This window comes from Panicum hallii, chromosome 6 (genome assembly GCF_002211085.1).
Source record: "Panicum hallii strain FIL2 chromosome 6, PHallii_v3.1, whole genome shotgun sequence".
Classification (NCBI taxonomy): Eukaryota; Viridiplantae; Streptophyta; class Magnoliopsida; order Poales; family Poaceae; genus Panicum; species Panicum hallii.
The window spans coordinates 1,135,145-1,155,203 of NC_038047.1; the positions used below are offsets into that span (position 1 = coordinate 1,135,145).

Consider the following 20,059-nt stretch of genomic DNA (forward strand, 5'->3'; position numbering starts at 1 on the left):
TTATTTTAGGAGAGGTCTAAAAAGGTAATTCGATCCTACAAAGGAGCAGGGTTGCTGTAGCATTCGACCTATCCTTAAAAATATGATTTTAAGGACGGATGACGTTATCACCCGCCTCTAAAAATGGTGGGCATTTGTAGGGGTGGGTAATGACGTCACCCGCCCCTAAAAAAATATTTTTAGGAGCAGGTGATGGCATGAACTGCTCCTGCAAATAGTTCATCACAAATAAATTCTTAATATTTTTATATGATCTCGGATGAAGTCAAACTTTATATCAAAATTGTAGAGATTGATAAGACCTAAATTTTTGTAGTTGATAATATTTTAATTTAAGGTAATTTAGCAGTCTAAAAAATTATTATAAATTCTTTAATTTCAAAATCTAGAAGTTTTATTTTTTTCAAACGTAGAGTATCTCCATATATAAGTTGCAGTGGTAAGATTTAAAATTTATAGTTTATAAATTATTCATTTAAGACCGTTTAGGATACCCACAATTGAATTGTTGTCATACATACAACTCAAGTCATACTTTGATGTTTTCACAATCTTAACCTTTATATATATTTTTTCGGTATCTATAGTTCACAATAACCATAGTGCAGAAGTTTCATTTTTTTTACTGATTTTGCTATATTTTAAGATTTTAACAAATTTTTAGAAAAAAATAGAAAAAATTAGGGGTGGATGATGGCGCCACCCGCTCCTGCAAATCGATTTCAGAGTTAATAAAAAAGAATGTATACCTTGTAGAGTCACAAGTGACTGTGTACTGTGGTAGTAAGGAGGGTACGCGTGAGGTCTTATTAACCTAAATGTGCATATTTCGTCAAAAAAATTGTACCTGTGTAGTAGAGCGGCGTGGTGGCTAGTTGGCTGGAATTTTTTTCAGATTTTATTTGCTGTTTTCGATTTTTTCTGATCCCCTCTTCCGCCCCTAACTTCCAGAAAAATGGATTTTCATCAGGGAAGAGTGCGTTACCTGTTCCTGCAAATATTTAATTTTAGCTGCGAAAAATAGGGACGAGTACTGCACGTGTCCTAGAAATATATTTTTACTTTACCCATCCGTAAAAACTCTTTTCTTTGCGGTGGCTGCCGCCCACGCGCCGTACGGGCGGGTGCTAACGAGGTAGACCACACGGACGCATGATGCGTGAGCTGATCATGACTGGGGTGGGGGGAGACCGGGACGATCTGACGAGGCCACCAGGATTGAAAGTGGGTTCGATCAGTTTGGACTTGGTGCTCGATCGTGTCGGCGCAAGTGAGGTAGCTAGCCTGGCTAGCTACCGGAGCAAGCAATCAATCATTGCGGTCTCGTGGCCGCCGGAGCCCCACATCCGGCGAGGACACCACGCATGTCGTCGACGGACGGAAGGCCGCCGCTTTGACTGGGGAGAGTGATGGAAGCTGGATCGCAAGCCGACGGCGCCGCTGCTGGAGCCACCAAGGTTTGCCCGGCCGGAGGGGCCGGGCGGGGTCGCTGAGTAGCTCGATCGGCGGCGGGCCAGCACGGCCGCAGCCGGCGGTAAGCAATTTGGCGATGCCGCGCCGCGCATGAGCCCATCCGCTAACCACCAGCCAACCGAACCAAACCCCATGATCTGAGCTGGAGACGACGGACAAGGACGGGCTCGCCGCGGCACGTGACCCGCACTGCCCTGCCCGGGAGCTAGCCATTTTATGGGTGTACTTGTTGGTTGGTTGGATGGATGGAGCCACTGCCGACCGGCACGCCGTAGCATTGCATTGCATGATTGTGTGCTTGACTACTCATTCATCCCCCATCCCGTGACCGCCTCGACTGAACGGCGCGCCTCCATGGGTTTTTGTTAGTGGCCGGGTGGGGGCGCTCGAGATCACCACCGAACGAAGCAAATCGAGCGTCCAGCCAGAGCTGCTTTTTCCACTCGCCTCGGGCTGTCGGGGTGGTGGGCGTCGCGGAGACCGAGGCGAGAGGGGACCGGTCGACCGGCGCAGGCAGCAGGCCCCGTGGATGGATGTGGCGTAGTACGTAGCGGCGAGCAGCAATGCCAAGCCGCAGCTAGCTAGGCAGGATCGGACTCGGACGGAGCAGCACCACCCATACCACCCCCTACACCTGCATGCATCAACTATCAAGCTGCTAGCCCCATCGATGTGCCCTGCTGGTTCGACGACGACGGCGCAACCGGCAACCTACTCATGGCGTGCCGGCGTTCCCGCCATCCCCCGCGGTTTAATTCCGTCCTCATCTCGGCCGGCGGCACGGTGCATGCATGGCCGCCGCCGGTACGTGCATTGCTAGTAGAAACTGGAAACGGCGGCAATACACGCATCATGCGCTGCGCTGGCGCGCGCGCGTCGGGGCCAGTGCACGCTGATGCTGGGTGCACGCGGACGCAGGCACTGTTTGCTGGCGTTGGGATTCCGAACGGAACGGACACCGCGCGCTCCGGGGGTCGGGGCACGCCGGCATGTATTGTTTTCTCGCCCTCCCATACCCATGCAGCTTAGCTTAATCCGGTCAAATCCCCGGTCAAGCCTAACCCTCTCACTCACTTTCTGCAGCTACCACCACCATGCAGCCATGCACCTAGCCAAATATCTTATCTGCCCAAGGCTGTGCAGTGCAGGTGCGCCTCTCCTGTTCTCGCCGCCACCCGATTGGGCGTGGCCGCGCCTGCACTGCACCCTGCGCTGCACACAGGTTAATTAGTTAACAGCGTGCAGCCGTTTTTCTTTCCGGCCTTGGCAGGCGATGGCGATGGCGATGCCACTGCATGCACGACGTGACGGTGCCACTGCACACTACATCCACATCGCTGTCCGCGCGCGTCGCCTGCCGCTGCCGCAGCGAGTCGAGCGATTCACGGGCACTCCGTGACCGGCTGACCGTCCGTCGCCACGCCCTGCGCTGTGGCCCCCGGCCGGCCGCGCGGTCTTCTTTAATCCTCACTCTTTTCCCTGTTCCTCGCGCCAGCCAGCGTCGCTCCAAGCAAGCGGTCCCTCCCATGGCGCGAGCCAGCGAGGAGGCCAGCGACGAAGAAATTAAAACAGGCACGTCGTGGCATGGCCGGGTCCTGTATCATCCGTGCGTGCATGTCTGCCTCCGCCAGACCAACGACGGCGAGACCATGCGGGGATGGACATTGTATGCTGGTCGTCGTCGACTCGTCCTCCTCCTAGCACCACCACCAGGGTGCTACCTGCGTGCGAAAATAGCTACGGAGACTTAAATTTAGACCGGATACTAAAATAGTTTGGTGGCAGCTTTAGTACCGAATCAAATTGTATCCGATACTAACGTGTGCAAGGAAAGATCGGTTAAAAAAGTTGAAAAAAACAATTACATGTAGAGCCATCCAACGAAGGTAGGCCAATAATCATACTTTTCCAAAGAAAAAAAACTTGTATACAAAAAATCATGACCATAAAAGACACGCAGCAACGGCGCAGAAGGACATGTAGTTTATTAAAAAATGGCGTAATACCACAAAATAATTAACCATAGGAAAATTAAACATCGGCTCGCTGGCACGCGGGCCCAACCTCTCCAGAAAAGTTATTTATAGTGGTTAATGTAATTCGTATTCGATCGAGGCCAGTCCGCGCGTGCGTCGTACGATCCCGTTGCTCAGACCTGGAGGCTGGTCTTGTAGACGGAGCCGGACTTGAAGCTGGCGGGGATGGCGTCGTCGACGACGCGGTAGCCGCCGGACTTGGCGGCGAAGCGGATGGAGAAGGGACCCTTGAGGGCCGCCTTGCCCTCGAGCGTCCAGGTGCCGGTCGGCCCCTCCTTGAGCTCCGAGAAGTCATCGGCGCCCTTCTCCTTGACCTCCACCTCGGAGATGGCGATGCTGGGGATGAGGACCAGTTTGGTGGCGCTGCAGCCCGGGCCGGTCTTGAAGGAGAGCGCGGAGAGGCAGGAGCCCACGGACACAAGCGCCGCCAGCGCCGCCGCGGCGAGCAGGATAGAGGACGACCTGGAGGCCATTGTTGGTGGTGAGCTGTTGATTCGTGTGACCTCTTGCTTGTTTCCTGATCGATTGAGGGATGGTTGCGTTTTGTGTGTGTGTGTGTGTGTGTGTGTGGCGATCGATGGTGCAGCTGGGTATGTTTTTATGGGCGGCGGAGGCATGGAAGCCTGGCTTGGACGTACGGCACCCCACAGAGCTCGTTGGCCGGCTTGTTCAACGACGACCAACACGCGTACAGTTTCTACAAATAGATCCGAGCTTCGTAGTCCCTTGTCCCGAATGGTTTGCTCTCACGCGAAACTAGCGCACGGCATGCACTCCTCCCAAAAAGGAAAAGAGAAGAAAAGCACCGGCATGCAGTCCTCCTCCCTACTTATTTCCTCTTTTTTAACGGAAAATCTTAAACCACCTTAACTTATATACTCAGTTCGTTGGGTGTGCAATTGTTTGTCCATGGTCTCGGTAGAAAAAAAAAACTTGAGGCAATTCTCTGCGTGCTATTGGAAGTTAAACAAATTTTCTATATGCAGAAAGTATTTGTGGTGACACCTTAATTTTATTGCTGGCAATTGCCATTGCCATCTGTCAGCAAAAATACCCTATATCTATACTGTTGGTCGATATATGCGAGAGCCAGCACAAATCTATCTATGCTAGCGGTTGGCTGGAGCAACTGACACAACGGGGTATTTGTGCTGGCGGTCGCTTATATCGACGGCCAGCACAAATCAACTTTTTCTTCAGAAAAGTTAAATATTTATTTTATATAAAGTTGGATAAAGATAAATTTTATATGAAAGTTATAGATCTGGGATCAAGACTGTTTACTATGCCAATAGTCATCACCATATTCTGAAATCAAATTTTAAACCTTATATCCAAGTTATAGATAATATAAGATGAAAACAAATCTTATATTTATATCCAAGCTATAGAGTTCGACAAGGTTAAAATTTTATAGTTGTCAAATTTTCCGTTCAAGATCATTTATTAGGGCAAACATTCATTATTATTTCTGAAACCTAATTTTAAAATTGAAAATTTAAATTTTTTTATTTTTTTAAACAACATTGGATGAAGATGAACTTTATACCAAAGTTGCAGTGCTCGACGACATCTAAAATTTTGTAGTTGATAAATTTTTAGTTAAAGTTCATTTAGAAAGTTAAAGATATAATATAAGATTTGAAAAGGTGATACCAAAAGAATAGAATACTTTGGAAAGACAAGATTAATGCATACGTGAGGTGGTAAGGAGCGAATGTGTGAAGCGAGAGATCTCGTCTTTAGACCACGTACACTGCTTCTGTTAGATTTTATCCAAATGGATACCGGAAGGATGGGACGAAGATAGTATTAATTTTGGCTGAACTATGGTGGTGGTGTGGGTGTGGGTGGGTGGGGTGGGGTTCATTTTGCAGTTTTCAAGAGTACCATATCATCTAAAAATACTTGAGTTGATAATTGAAACAAGATCTGCAATGCACAATTTTATTTTAAGATTTCATAGACTAGCTATAGTATTTAATTACGAGGCATAGGATTAATGCAATAGGAAGAATTAAACTTATCAGTCTTCAATGCAAATTTCAACATGTTTCATAGTCTTCCCTCTCTTCGTTGTTTCTGTCGGCACAAGGGGTAGTGGGGGATACTATTGTACAGTAACAAAAGCCAATTTCAAATTCTATGACAGGTCAAATGGTAAGTTGTTACGTGAGCAATGAGTTTCTTTCTTGACAAATACCCATATCATCAAAAGCAGACAATCCCTTTTATTTATACTTAGATAAGTCGAATTACACGCATGCATACATCATATGGTCGATACACTGTAGCGGAGTTTTTGATAAACTAACATAGAGAGAAAAATTGGCCTGCTGGCACGCAGGCTCTTGATCTCTCTTGAAAAATTATTTGAGGTTTATACGATTTCCATTCCGCGCCAGAGAGCTCGGGCCTCGGGCGTCCGATCGCTTAGACCTGCATGCTGGTCTTGTAGTCGGAGTCGGACTTGAAGTCGGTGGGGATGGCGTCGTCGATGACGCGGTAGCCGCCGGACTTGGCGGCGAAGCGGATGGAGAAGGGGCCCTTGAGCGCCTCCTTGCCCTCGAGGGTCCAGGTGCCGGTCGGCCCCTCCTTGAGCGCCGTGAAGTCGTCGGCGCCCTTCTCCTTGACCTCCACCTCGGAGATAGCGGCGCTGGGGATGAGGACCAGTTTGGTTTTGCTGCAGCCCGGGCCGGTCTTGAAGGTGAGCGCGGAGGCGCAGGAGCCAACGACCAGAAGCGCGGCCAGCGCCGCGGCGGCGAGGAGGATAGAGGACGACCTGGAGGCCATTGTTGGTGGTGAGCTAGCGAGCTGTAGATTTTCGTGAGCTTCCTTGTTTTCTGATCGATCGAGGGATGGATGTGTGTGTGTGGCGATCGATGTTTCAACTGGGTATGGTTTTATGGGCGGCGGAGGCATGGAAGCCGGCCATGGACGTATGGCGCTCCACGCAGCTCGCTGGCTGGCATGTTCAACGATGACCAACGCAAACTACAAATAGATCCGAGCTTGGATTGGTAGTCTCCCGATTGTTTTGGTCTCACGCGAAATTAGCCCACGACATGCACTCCTCCCGAAAAGGAAAAGAGAAGAAACACACCGGCATGCAGTTCTCATGGCCTCTCTACTTATTTCCTTTTTTCTAACGAAAAAGAGTAAACCGCCTTAACTTATATACTCAGTTAGTTGGGTGTGCAAATTGTTTGTCCGTGGTCTCTCTCTACACTATAAAAAAGCCTTTGTACTTACGGTTAAAACGTATTTATACCGGTGATTTTAACGCACGCTAGCAATCTTGTACCAGCATAAATCAACATTTATGCTGACGAGTGCATGACCGCCGGCATAAATATATTTGTGCTGGCGGTTGTCTTAAGCGTGCACAAATCAATTCCAATTATTTTGAAATTTTAAAATCCAAAACTAAAATAAAAAATATTTTCGAATTTTACTAGGCTTCTGCACCAACTGCCCATCATTTACAATAGTTTCTTATTTTTTCAATATTTTTTCAAACACATGCAGTGTACATGGTTCGAACCTAAGACCTCTCACTTGCTTCGCGTATTTCTTTCTTACCATCTCACATACATATTACATCTTATCTTTCCAAACATTGCTATTCTTTTGATATCACTTTTTCGAATCTTATATTGTGTGTTTGACAATCTAAACGATCTTAAATTAAAAAGTTGACAACTACAAAATTTTAGATCTCGTCAAGCACTACAACTTGGTATAAAGTTTATCTTCATCCGAAGTTGTATAAACAATTCAAAAATTCAATTAATATTTGCCCTAGTAAATGATCTTGAACGAAAGATGTGCCAACTACAAAATTTTAGATCTCATCAAACTCGTATATAAGGCTTTGTTTTCATCTTTGGTTGTCTGTAACTTGGATATAATGTTTAAAATTTGATTTAAGAAATGATAATGAATATTTAGCCTATTAAAAGGTTTTGAACGAAAATATTGTCAACTACAAAATTTTAGATCTCATCGAGCTCTATAACTTTCATATAAAATTTATCTTCATCCGACTTCATATAAAATTATATTTATTTTAAGAAAAATAATTGTGCTGGCGGTCGCTTAAGCCAACCATCAGTACAAATCGATTTGTGCTAGCGGTTGCTTATGTTAACCGCCAGCACAAATACAGAGCATTTGTGTTGATGATCCGCAATGGCAACCGCCAGGAAAAAAAAAGGTGCCAATATAAATGCTTTCTGTACTAGTGCTGTATGCCATTGGAAGTTGAATAAATTGTCCATGTGCCATTAGAAAACATCCGCTGCCCTTCTCATCATCGATTCCTTTTTTGATCCATGTGCCACTCCTGTTGGATTTTGTCCAAACAGCTGCTAATAACAAGAAAGAGGAAGTATTGCCCTTAGCTCAACAATGCTGGTCGTGAGCTTGCTATTCATAGTGGGATTTTTTGTTTTCCAGTTTCCAAGAGTACCAGACCACCTAAAAATATTTGCGTCCATATATGAAACAAGACGCAAATTAATTTCACAGTTTTATAGGCTAGCCATAGTATTATTTATATACGAGGCATAGGATTGGGCACAATCAAACGCAATGAAACTCTTTAGACCCCAATGCAAATTTCAACATGTTATTACATAGTCATGAAAATAGTTTTGTCCAGATGAAACTTCTTCCCTCTCTCTTAATAGTTACCTTTCCATATCATTATAGATATTGTTGTGTCATCCTATTTATTGTGCATGAGACCTCTATGAAATATGCACCAGGAATGGATTTATAAAACTTTTATCCATGAGGACGTCGGAGGAGAATTTATTGCAATATTTCCACCCCTACCCCTAACAAAAGCTCAAAAGTTTATTAAATTATAATATTTAATTTGGGCATGGTGGTAATTCACATTACTTTTCCTTAACACTATTTCTATGGTCTATGCGCGTAAGGTGCTATGGACAAACATAGCAAAATAAGAGTACTCCGTCCGCACTGTATCGCCAACGCAGAATTCAAGTTTGCAATTTTTTGTTTGGAGAGAGATAGGGAGAAGAATTTTTGTCCTTGTACATTATTGACTTGATTGATTTTCAGTTGCCTTCTCCTAACCATCATAAGAACATCTAAGAACCAAAGTTCCATCATTTGCCCATTATTACTTTAACCATATGATCGATTTTGTTTCCAACCCATTCTACTGCTATTCATTGTTGCCGTAACATTTGCCTTCGATATACCGATAAGCTCACCTGCCTCCCTTTTTCTTGTATCTTTGGCCTTCCTCATCATTTCTTTGCCCTAGTTCTCTTTGCTATGTCTCAACTCAAGTCACATTGCTAGTCCCACTACTACAGAAAGGAGTTTTTAAGGGTGGGTAAAAATGTACCCGCCCGCTCCTGAAAATGATTTGTAGGGGCGGATCACGGCAGGTCGCGCCGCTAGAAATTGATTTTCAAAAAATAAAAAAATAAAAATTGAAAATAGCAAAAAAAAAGAATATTGCAAACAACCAGCCACCACCACAAGCCTCTGTACTATATGGTTATAATTTTTTTGATAAAATATGCACACTTGCATCAACCGGGGTTTGAATCGCATACCTCAAGCCTCGGGCGTACCTTCCTCTCCACCACACTACACAGTCATTTGTGACTCTATGGGGTATGCTTTTCTTTTATATTAACTCTGAAATTGATTAGTAGGGGCGAGTGACGCCACGACCCGCCTCTAAAAATATTTTTCAATTTTATTTCAAAAATTCATTTCAATATTTCCATATAGCAAAATAAATTAAAAAAAATAAAACTTCTACACTATGTTTTTTGGTGAACTATAGATAAAAAATATACCAAGAATATTTCAGTGTATATAAAGATAAGATTAATTGTTGAAACCTCAAAATATGAATTGAGTTGTATGAGATACTCTACAATCATAGCCATATAAAGATTCATAATAATTTTTTGGATAAATAAATAACCTTAAATGAAAAGATATCAACTACAAAGTTTTAGATCTCGTCATTCTCTACATATTTGATATAAAGTTTGACTTCATCCGAGATCATATGAAAAAATTATAAAATTTTTTTGGTGTTGAGCCATTTTCAGAGGCGGGTCATGCCATCATCTGTCCCTAAAATGCATTTTTAGGGATGGGTGACGCCATCACCCGCTTCTAGAAATGCCACCATTTTCAGGACGGGTGGTGGCATCACCCGCCCCTAGAAATGCTATTTTTAGAGGCGGGCGATGCCATCACCCGCCCTTGAAAATAATACCCATTTCCAGATGCGGGTGATGACATCATCCGCCCCTGAAAATATTTTTTTGGACGGGTAGGATGCTACAGTAACCATTACTCCATTTGTAGGAACGAGTTATCTTTTCACCCGCCCATAGAAAAAAAAGGACATCCCAACCAGTGGTTCTGTAGTAGTATCCGCTAAATCCACCTGTCGCTATACAAACCCATCTTGATTGATTCTGCCGATGCGGGGATACTATTGTACAATAACAAAAGTTAATTTCAAATTTTATGATGGGTCAAACGGTAAGTTGTTACGTCAGCACTGAGTTTCTTTCTTGACAAATTAATTGTCAGCAATGACAAAAGATTTACAAAATCAACAATTACCCATGTCATCAAAAGCAGACAGTTCCTTTTTTATTTATCACACTTTGATTAATCGAATTACAGAATTCGCAAATCCACCTTGCTCTCGATACACGCATGCAAACATCATACGTGCCCTAGACTATAGTATATGAGTGATCGATCTGCTGAACATAAAGAAAAAAATTGGCCTGCTAGCACGCGGGCTCTGGATGTTCTTGATGAATTATTTAGAGGTTAATATGGTTTTCCATTGGACGCCAGACAGCTCGATCGACATCCGATCGCTTAGACCTGCATGCTGGTCTTGTAGTCGGAGTCGGACTTGAAGCCGGTGGGGATGGCGTCGTCGATGACGCGGTAGCCGCCGGACTTGGCGGCGAAGCGGATGGAGAAGGGACCCTTAAGCGCCTCTTTGCCCTCGAGGGTCCAGGTGCCGGTCGGCCCCTCCTTGAGCGCCGTGAAGTCGTCGGCGCCCTTCTCCTTGACCTCCACCTCGGAGATGGCGGCGCTGGGGATGAGGACCAGTTTGGTTTCGCTGCAACCCGGGCCAGTCTTGAAGGTGAGCGCGGAGGCGCAGGAGCCCACGGCGAGCAGCGCCGCAAGCGCGGCCGCGGCGAGCAGGACGGAGGACCTGGTGGAGGCCATTGCTGATGGCGAGCTGTCGCTTGTTTCTTTTATCGAAGGAGGGATGGAAGGGTGTGTGTTGATCGATGTTGCAGTTGGGCACGTATTTGTAGGCGGCGGAGGCAGGGAAGCCGGGCATGGTCCTATGGCGCGCCATGGAGATCGCTGGCCGGCTTGTTTGAGGACCAACGCATGTACAGTTGCTACAAATAGATCCGAGCTTGTCTCGCTGTCAGGCAAAACAAGCGCTGGGCATGAACTCCCCTCAGAAAAAGAAAAGAGAAAAACGCCTGGCATGCAGTCCTCATCGCCTCTCCACTTTCATCGACCACTTATTTTTTCATCGACTAAAAATGTAAATCACCTTCGGTTATTGACTTAGGGATGTTTGGATACAAATGCTAATGTTAAAAGTGCTAAACTTTAGTACTAGATTATCCAAACATGAGTGCGAATGAAATAGGCTAAACTTTAATCAAAACTTAAAAAAAATTAGCATGGAGTTTGAGTGCTAATATATAGGTGCTAAAGTTTAACATTTAACTTTAATCCATCCAAATAGAGCCTTAGTCTGCTCCTGAACGTGAGGACTATTTATGTACTCCCTTGTAATGTTTGCGTAGGGCCTCGATAGAAAAAAAATTCCACAATATCATCAAGGATGTATTTACTATAATATTATCATTTCCTACCTCAAATGCTGATGAGAATTTGTTGCTTTATGAAATTTAATAGCGGCAATGAGTGGTCATTTCACATTGACTAATTTTTTACACCAGTACTTTGCACTCTATGCGCATAGCGTATTATGGATAAACATTGTAGAACGAAGCGGTACTTCCTAAGGACCTTCCATCGCTCGCTAGTCGCTACATCACTGATCAAGCCATGGTGGCGCACTGTTACAATGTCCCCATGATCATGTACTTATTAATGCAACTTTGTTTTTTTGCCTTTCTCAATTTTTGGGGTCTTTTGGATTTTTGTGAATCTGAAAGTGAGATTTCAGCATTAGGAAAACAAATAGGCCTATATTTGAAGTATTGATTTACTTAGAAAAAGAAAAAGAAAAACTGCAGGCCCTGGTAATAGTTGTCCAGTGCGCTGAACTTCTTCAATCTTTCTTCCTCAAGACCGCTCATGGTGGATGCACCTAAGATCTTAGCAACATACGGAGATATTATTACGTGGATTAATTATAGCCGACGGAAGGATCTTGAGTTTGATATTTTTTCTTTGAAGAGAGATACATGGAGAGAGGACCTTTAATTTGTCCTTGTATATTATTAACTCGATTGATTTTTTACTGCCGCTCTCCTACGCACCCAAAGGTACGGTGAATTGTTTCTTCATTAAGCTCAAACTCCATTTTTTCGGTGGGTTAAAATGGCATGTTATTACGGAGCTTTGATTTTCTTACCTGGCAAATTAATCGTCAGTTTCGATGAAACGAGATTTGCAAATTAAATCCTCCATTAGCCGGTCATCAAATGCAGGCAATCCTTGGATTTTGTCACTTAATTTGACTAATCGGACCGCACGATTTAATTTGATAGGAATTTTCGGCAATTTGAACAATCACCGGTCGAACACGCATGCATACCTACATCGCATACATGCGCGGACGGACGGTAGCAGCTGTACATACATTGCCCTAGCTACGCTAGACCGAGAGCATACTAGAGGAGTGATCGATCGATGAGGGTGATGAATTCAGAACTGGCCCCTCCCTCGCAGCTCTGGCCGAACGCCCACCCCTGCGGCACGACGCCGTCCAGCTCCACGGACCGGCCGTCGCCGCCGGTCCAGATCTGGCCCCAGCTGCGCGCCATGTCCGCCTCCCCTTGCGTTCGAGAGAAGAAGAGAGAGACGGACAGAACAGAGGAGCACGAGAGAGAGGGGCCGGGTTGGATCGATTGGATCCAATCGATTTTGATGGATTGGATCAGGGGTAAAGCAAGCAATTCAGGTGCCTTGCAAAATAAGAATGAAAAAGAAAATCAAGAAATCAAGAAAAGGAGATATCCTGAATCCAAACAATTTGCGTGTGGAGGGTTATATTTGAAAAGGCTCGCGAATTGGATGTCAAAAGAAGCGAGGCGCGCGAATTCGATGTCAAACATCGAAATTTGTGAAAAAAATTTAGTTTTGTTTTTGTTTCGTAACTTTGAGATGTTTGGTTCCTTAGGGTTTATTTTAAGCTCGCCACATCGAAGGTTTGGATGCCAATTAGGAGTATTAAATATAAACTAATGATAAAATAAATTCCATAACCCTTATGCTTATTCGCTAGATGAATCTATTAAACCTAATTAGTCTTTGATTAGATCATATGATGCCACAGTAAATATGCGTTAATCATGGATTAATTAGGCTTAATAGATTCATCTTGTGAATAAACCCTAGATTTATGCAATTAATTTTATAATTAATTTATGTTTAGCCTTTCTAATTAGTATTGAAACATTCGATATTGCAGTGCTTAAAATAAGTCCGGAGGAAAAAAAAAACCCCTTTATTTTTCTAGTTTCAGCCCATACGTTGGTTTGCTTCATGTGTTTTGCCCTTTTCCGTTTCAGCCCATGTCTTCGGTTAATTGTTCATCTCCTTGTATTCTTCTTGGGCTTCAAAATAGCTTTAGGCCCAGCTTTTGTCATGTTGTTTCTATTTCCCTTGTTCAAAAAAAAAATTCAAACACTTTCTATGTAGGTAGGAAACAATGTGATTGGCTTTATGCAAAAAAAAAAATGTTGAGAATGAAGTTTTTACATTGAATTTTCTGGTTCTTGCAAAATGGCATGAATCACATCATGACATTGTTTCATTGGTTAATTTTTTTTAGCGTAGAAACATCAATAGCCAACGTTTGATAGATGCTCCGAACATTTATCTTGTATAGTCCTACAAAAAACATTAATCTTGTGGGAATTTCTTCTAACGTGGATCGGTTCACGATCAATCAGAACTGGTGCTTTCCCTCGAAGCTCTGACCGGCCGTCCACGTCGGCGGCACGACGCCGTCGAAGACGATGGAGCGGCCGTCGCCGCTGGTCACCCGGAACGACAGTCCCTGCCCGACGAGCCGCGCGTCGCCGTCCCAGATCTGCCCCCAGTTGCGCGACATGTCCGCCCACTGCGCGTCCCGGGACCCCCTCACGGCCACGGCTCTGACGTCCCCAGCGCCGGCGACGTTGAAGACGAGCACGGCGACCCACCACCGGTTCCCCTTCATCCCGAAGCGCACGCCGCCGCGCCTGGCGCAGGGCGCGCGGCGGTACTGCACGGGGACGATGCCGGCGTGGAAGTCGGTGACGAGGCGAAGGAACATGGGCTTGGACAGGTCGAAGTGCCGCAGCGGCGGGTTGCACCAGTTCTCGTTGGGCTTGGAGTAGTTGGCCGGGCACGCGTTGGTCGCCGTCACCGTCACCGGAGCGCCGCCGGGCGCGCAGGAGGCGCTGCCGTGGCACCGCAGCTCGTAGCAGCCCCCGCAGGACCGGCCCTCGTCGAAGAGCGCCACGCTCAGCGCCGTCGTTTCCAGCCCGTAGCCCTGCTCGAACAGGTTGCCGTACCCGCACGCGCCCTCTGCTTATATGCATCGACACGGAACGCCATTGTATTATATTACGTGCAAGATCGAGCAAGAAGAAGCCTAGGAAGAACGCATGCACATTGCGCAAGCATGTCGCCGGTGGACTCTAGCTACTCACGCATGGTTTCGGCTCCGGTCTCGTCGCCGTAGAACGTGGCGTGCGCCTCCTCCCAGCCGCCGGCGTTGACCGCCGTGACCGCTTCCGGAGAGACAGTGAGTAGCAGCAGTGCCACGGCGGCGGCGGCACGGGGACACGCCGGGCTCGGATCCATTGGATGGTGACCTGCTCTCGATCCAAGCTAGGAACAGTGGACGGGATCGAGGTTGACCTTGTTGTGAGACCGCTGCTGTGATGTTGTCTGGTACTAGTATATGAAATGGGTAGTGCAGTGCTCTTTATGTATGCGGCTGCGGATAAGTAGGGCGAAAAATCATTTGAGGAAATTATTAGCATCCATGCAAGGCAAGGCCAGCAATGTTATTATATTGGAGGAGTAAATCTCTCGTGAAATAATGCCATCTTTTGAGCCGTGAAAAAAGCAAGCATTGCTGATACAGGAAGGAATTCGAATTCGCGGAGATTCAATAAATATTGGGGAAAAAAATCCAATCTCCGGTGAAGTTTTGGAAAATGCAGAAGTGCGCAGCCGTTAGATGCATTGGGCAGGATCGAGCTCCTATCCACCAGGTCCAATATATGTACCACCAGCACCTGTATGGGAGAAATTGAGTAATGCTAATCGACTCATCTCTGACCATCATTTTTGAGTTATTTGGATTTATTTTTGCGAAAAAACGTGAGTACAAGCAAAAAAAAAACTAGGATCAGGAACAAATTAGGTCCAAATAGCTGAAGTAGAGTATCAACAGGTTTAGAGAAAAATTGGTATTAGCTTCATATTTTCTAACTTAAAATTATATTTTAGATAAAATATAATAACTTAAAATTTTATTGTAGAAGTTATTTAAAAAATTAGTGGAAAAGTCATTCAGATATTTTTTAGGAAAAGTTGTTGCAACAATAATGTTTCGGGGAAAACCACAAAAGTTTATTCTTATAACCTTTCGTAGAAACCTTTCTATAACATTTTTACTAAATAAATTCCTAGAAAGTTTTGTTTTAACATTTTACCAAAAAAAATTTCCATATATTACTCTGAAATTATGGAAAACAGGAAAGTGGAAAGAAAAAAATGAAAGAAAGGCACAATTGGCAGACATCTAACAATAATTTGGTGGTATCAACATAATACTTAACTTAATTAGCCTCGCCAGGTATTCGGTTTGCAATAAAATATATCCCCACTAAGTTTCTGTTTCCAAAGGTATGTTAATTTAGAAACAAATTACGGCCTGTTAATTAATCAATTCAATATCTTGCTAGATTGTCGAATAAGTTTATACAAGAATAAATTGATGGTGTGCTTCAATATCTTGAGGATGGAATGTAGTAGAGGACACGCCGAGATCCACAAGCTACCCATCTAGTACTTGGTGGAATAATGCATGCATCATCATCCCATGACAAATTCGAGTGAATAGCTAGTTTTGTGCCCCATGGATATATCGAGATCCCACAGCTAGCAGATATACACGATCTCCAGCAATAAATCGGATTTAATTCTATGTAAAGCAGGCTCGCCAAGCCGAACCCATAGGCCAACGCTAGCTAGACCCCAGTCCAAAATCTTGTTGGATTAGCTAGTAGAGGTTGACATGGATACAAGTGCGTCATCGTCTCGCTTTCCGGCGGCGGCGGCGCTGCTGGTGCTGCCGGCCTTGTCGGCCGCCGACGACTGGGCGGACGCGCACGCCACGTTCTACGGCGACGAAGCCGGTGGCGAGACCATGCGTAAGAAAGCTGCCATGACCGTGCGTAAGTGCTCATCACGTTGATCGATCTCTAACAACCCTTGGTCTCTCATGCATGCAGACGGCGCGTGCGGGTACGGCAACCGGTTCGAGCAGGGGTACGGGCTGGACACGACGGCGCTGAGCGTGGCGCTCTTCAACCAGGGCTGGTCCTGCGGCGGCTGCTACGCCGTGCGGTCGTGCCAGGGCAGCTAGCGCCTACTGCGCGCCGGTGGCGGTGACGGCGACCAACCTGTGCTCGGCCAACCACTCCAAGCCCAGCGGCAACTGGTGCAACCCGCCGCTGCGGCACTTCGACCTGTCCAAGCCCATGTTCCTCCGCCTCGTCACCGACTTCCACGCCGGCATCGTCCCCGTGCAGTACCGCCGCGCGCCCTGCGTCAGGCGCGGCGGCGTGCGCTTCGGGATGAAGGGGAACCGGTGGTGGGTCGCCGTGCCCACAAGATTAATGTTTTTTTAGGACTATACAAGATAAATGTTCGGAGCATCTATCAAACGTTGGCTATTGATGTTTCTACGCTAAAAATTTAACCAATGAAACAATGTCATGATGTGATTCATGCCATTTTGCAAGAACCAGAAAAATTCAATGTAAAAACTTCATTCTCAACATTTTTTTTTGCATAAAGCCAATCACATTGTTTCCTACCTACATAGAAAGTGTTTCAATTTTTTTTTGAACAAGGGAAATAGAAACAACATGACAAAAGCTGGGCCTAAAGCTATTTTGAAGCCCAAGAAGAATACAAGGAGATGAACAATTAACCGAAGACATGGGCTGAAACGGAAAAGGGCAAAACACATGAAGCAAACCAACATATGGGCTGAAACTAGAAAAATAAAGGGGTTTTTTGTTTCCTCCGGACTTATTTTAAGCACTGCAATATCAAATGTTTCAATGCTAATTAGAAAAGCTAAATATAAATTAATTATAAAATTAATTGCATAAATCTAGGATTTATTCACAAGATGAATCTATTAAGCCTAATTAATCCATGATTAACGCATATTTACTGTGGCATCATATGATCTAATCAAAGACTAATTAGGTTTAATAGATTCATCTAGCGAATAAGCATAAAGGTTATGGAATTTATTTTATCATTAGTTTATGTTTAATACTCCTAATTGGCATCCAAACCTTCGATGTGGCGAGCTTAAAATAAACCCTAAGGAACCAAACATCTCAAAGTTACGAAACAAAAACAAAACTAAATTTTTTCACAAATTTCGATGTTTGACATTGAATTCGCGCGCCTCGCTTCTTTTGACATCCAATTCGCGAGCCTTTTCAAATATAACCCTCCACACGCAAATTGTTTGGATTCAGGATATCTCCTTTTCTTGATTTCTTGATTTTCTTTTTCATTCTTATTTTGCAAGGCACCTGAATTGCTTGTTTTACCCCTGATCCAATCCATCAAAATCGATTGGATCCAATCGATCCAACCCGGCCCCTCTCTCTCGTGCTCCTCTGTTGTGTCCGTCTCTCTCTTCTTCTCTCGAACGCAAGGGGAGGCGGAACATGAGCTCTGCTGCCCACTGTCGCTGGCCCAAGCTGTCTCCCGGCGAGGCTCTCGGGGAACCGGCTAAACGGATTCCATGATACCCTTCGAAGTGCTGAACTGGCTGAACTGTCTCCCGCGGACGAGCACGACCCCTGCGTCATGGGTGCGACCTCCAGTGCCGCCGAGGGCTGGCGGGAGGGGGCACCACCGGAGGGGCAGCAAAAACAGCTTGCGAGGGCCGGCGGGAGGGGAGGGGAAGCACCGGCTACGACAACCGTCTAATTTAACATCATTTTAAACGAAACCATCGGTTCTTATCATCAAAATGAGAGTTAACACGCGCTCGCACCAATAGCGCGCCACGGGTTAACCCACATCTAAACTACCAAGGACCAACTTAACTTTTCGCCGAAAATAATATTAAACCCGGTAGTCCCGGTACGTGCTCCAACATATGCCCAAGATCATGCACATGCACATACCGTGACAAGCTCATGCATCACCAATGATCCACAAAGAGCAAGTTTTAATACAAAGTTAAGCAACTAACCATTACAACATTAATTTAAGGAAATGTTTCGAATCTGAAATTTAAGGTTCAAATAAGGGATACAAGCCTCGGGCTCACACATAACATAGAAGAGATAAAAACCATAGAGTTTAATGTTTATCATGATAATCCCAAGTACGATACGCAGCGAAAAATATAACGATAAATAATAATGGCATCTTGATCAAGGACACCATTGACCATATTGGCCTATTCCTCGCCCGCGCCGGATTCGACGGGGTAGAAATAGCCAAACACCACTTCCAGCTCACCTGCAACTTAGTATAATAAAGCAACATGAATACAAAGGTACTCGCAAGACTTACGCGAATAAATAAATCAAGGAATATGCATATGAAGGCTCACAAAATGGCTTTAAGGTTAAGTAATATTAATTTAAGCATGAGCTCCCTAATTCGACCATCTAACCTCCTAGCATTTTAATTAACTTGCCCAACCCACCTCAAGTTTTAGTTAATTAGATAACCCAATTCCTAAGCCTCAATGAGAGGTAACATGTACCCGACCACATGACCAAAACTTCTACGAAGATTTCGTAGGATAAAGAGCTTGCTCATAACCGAGAGCGCGGCAATTCGAATTGATTCATTAACCTTGTAAGGGTGTACAACTTTACCCACATGATATAAGGACCATGCAACTCACCCAACCGATCACGTTGGGCAAGGGGTACCCGCATCAACCTTTCTCGATAAGTTGTAACCGTTGAACATCACGCCTAACTTGCGTGGAGAGTTACCTAGATCCATCGGGGACACTCCTAAGCCTCTCTACAAAGCCCTATGGCCACGGATCTAGGACCGTGCATCAACGATTAGAACTAGAGGGTAATCGCTTTATCCACCCCATGAATGGATATGTAGTAGTACGATAAGTGCTCAATTTCCGAGGTCATCCACGGACGGTCCTTAACCAATTCGAGCGGACTATGCCTCCGAGACTCCTTTCCCTAGGCCCTACCTTCCGCTCGAATCAAGACATAACCAACTCGTTAACCCCTTTTAACCAACCTTCCGACAATTAACGAAAAAGCGTGAATATACTAGGAGATGTGTAGTGAACAAGGTAGCCCTATTCCAATGTATCTTGCAAGTTTAAAAGACAACTCTAAGCATGACTAAGCCTTTACTAGATGGGAGCGTATCCAGTGCAACCCGACTGGGGGTGCAATCGGTGCAACCCTTCAACGGTAGCGCTTCGATTAAAATTGAACGGACCAACTCAATCCCGCAAATGATTTTGCAATTAACCCCCCGCGCCCTGGCAATTGCTCCCAACGCGGCCCTTCCTTCCCGAGGAAGCGAACCGGTACGCTCAGATCGATTGGAGGCAGAGGGGAACGACGCAGCGGAGAAAGAAACCGGCAGCCGCCCCCAAATCGCGCGCGCTCTCCGGCGGCCGCGCGCGCCGCAGGACTCCGGGGGCCGCGCCGCTCTCCGGCGGCCGCGCGCGCCGCAGCTCTCCGGCGGTCCGGCGGCCTCGCGCTTCGCAGCTCTCCGGGGGCCGCGCCGCTCTCCGGCGGCCGCGCGCATCGCAGCTCTCCGGGGGCCGCGCGCGTCGCAGCTCTCCGGGCGCCGCTAGCCTTGCCGTTGTGCATCCCGAGGTTGCCCTCCGTCGAATCCACGCGCCGCCCCTAGCTAGCTGCGCGCGACGTACAGCTTCCTCGCCGAGTGGCTCTCGGTTCGCTCGGCTCGGACCACCATCCCCTGGCGAGCCTCGCGCCTACAGCAAGAGCCAAGAGTGACGTTTTTAGCTGTGGAGTCATGCTCCT

General features: G+C 45.8%; 5 protein-coding genes across 5 annotated transcripts; 1 reads left to right on the top strand and 4 right to left on the bottom strand.

Annotated features, from left to right (window-relative positions):
• Positions 1-3,443: 3,443 nt before the first annotated feature.
• Positions 3,444-4,151, bottom strand: LOC112897836 (pollen allergen Phl p 2-like). Its single transcript, XM_025966228.1, has one exon. The coding sequence runs from the start codon at positions 4,124-4,126 to the stop codon at positions 3,623-3,625; it is 504 nt and encodes a 167-aa protein (XP_025822013.1). The 5' UTR covers positions 4,127-4,151; the 3' UTR covers positions 3,444-3,622.
• Positions 4,152-5,942: 1,791 nt separating this feature from the next.
• Positions 5,943-6,302, bottom strand: LOC112898038 (pollen allergen Phl p 2-like). Its single transcript, XM_025966454.1, has one exon. It carries the CDS (start codon positions 6,300-6,302, stop codon positions 5,943-5,945), a length of 360 nt encoding a protein of 119 aa, XP_025822239.1.
• Positions 6,303-10,409: 4,107 nt separating this feature from the next.
• LOC112898498 (pollen allergen Phl p 2-like) lies at positions 10,410-10,769 on the bottom strand. Its single transcript, XM_025966834.1, has one exon. It carries the CDS (start codon positions 10,767-10,769, stop codon positions 10,410-10,412), a length of 360 nt encoding a protein of 119 aa, XP_025822619.1.
• Positions 10,770-13,707: 2,938 nt separating this feature from the next.
• LOC112896809 (expansin-A4-like) lies at positions 13,708-14,609 on the bottom strand. Its single transcript, XM_025964940.1, has 2 exons — positions 14,456-14,609; positions 13,708-14,330 (listed from the first exon to the last, which is right to left on the bottom strand). The coding sequence occupies exons 1-2, from the start codon at positions 14,607-14,609 to the stop codon at positions 13,708-13,710; spliced, it is 777 nt and encodes a 258-aa protein (XP_025820725.1).
• A 1,444-nt stretch (positions 14,610-16,053) lies between these two features.
• On the top strand, positions 16,054-16,669 carry LOC112896814 (expansin-A23-like). Its single transcript, XM_025964944.1, is given in 3 exon segments — positions 16,054-16,213; positions 16,271-16,398; positions 16,400-16,669. Coding segments are annotated over 3 exon segments (558 nt in total).
• The last annotated feature ends 3,390 nt before the right edge of the window (positions 16,670-20,059 follow it).

What these genes read in the sequence shown, in the direction of transcription:
- LOC112897836 (XM_025966228.1), bottom strand. Translation starts at nt 4,126, where the DNA reads ATGCCTCCGCCGCCCATAAAAACATACCCAGCTGCACCATCGATCGCC.
- LOC112898038 (XM_025966454.1), bottom strand. Translation starts at nt 6,302, where the DNA reads ATGGCCTCCAGGTCGTCCTCTATCCTCCTCGCCGCCGCGGCGCTGGCC.
- LOC112898498 (XM_025966834.1), bottom strand. Translation starts at nt 10,769, where the DNA reads ATGGCCTCCACCAGGTCCTCCGTCCTGCTCGCCGCGGCCGCGCTTGCG.
- LOC112896809 (XM_025964940.1), bottom strand. Translation starts at nt 14,609, where the DNA reads ATGGATCCGAGCCCGGCGTGTCCCCGTGCCGCCGCCGCCGTGGCACTG. An exon ending in GACCGGAGCCGAAACCATGC is followed by an intron (nt 14,331 to 14,455) that starts GTGAGTAGCTAG and finishes GCATATAAGCAG; the next exon opens with AGGGCGCGTGCGGGTACGGC.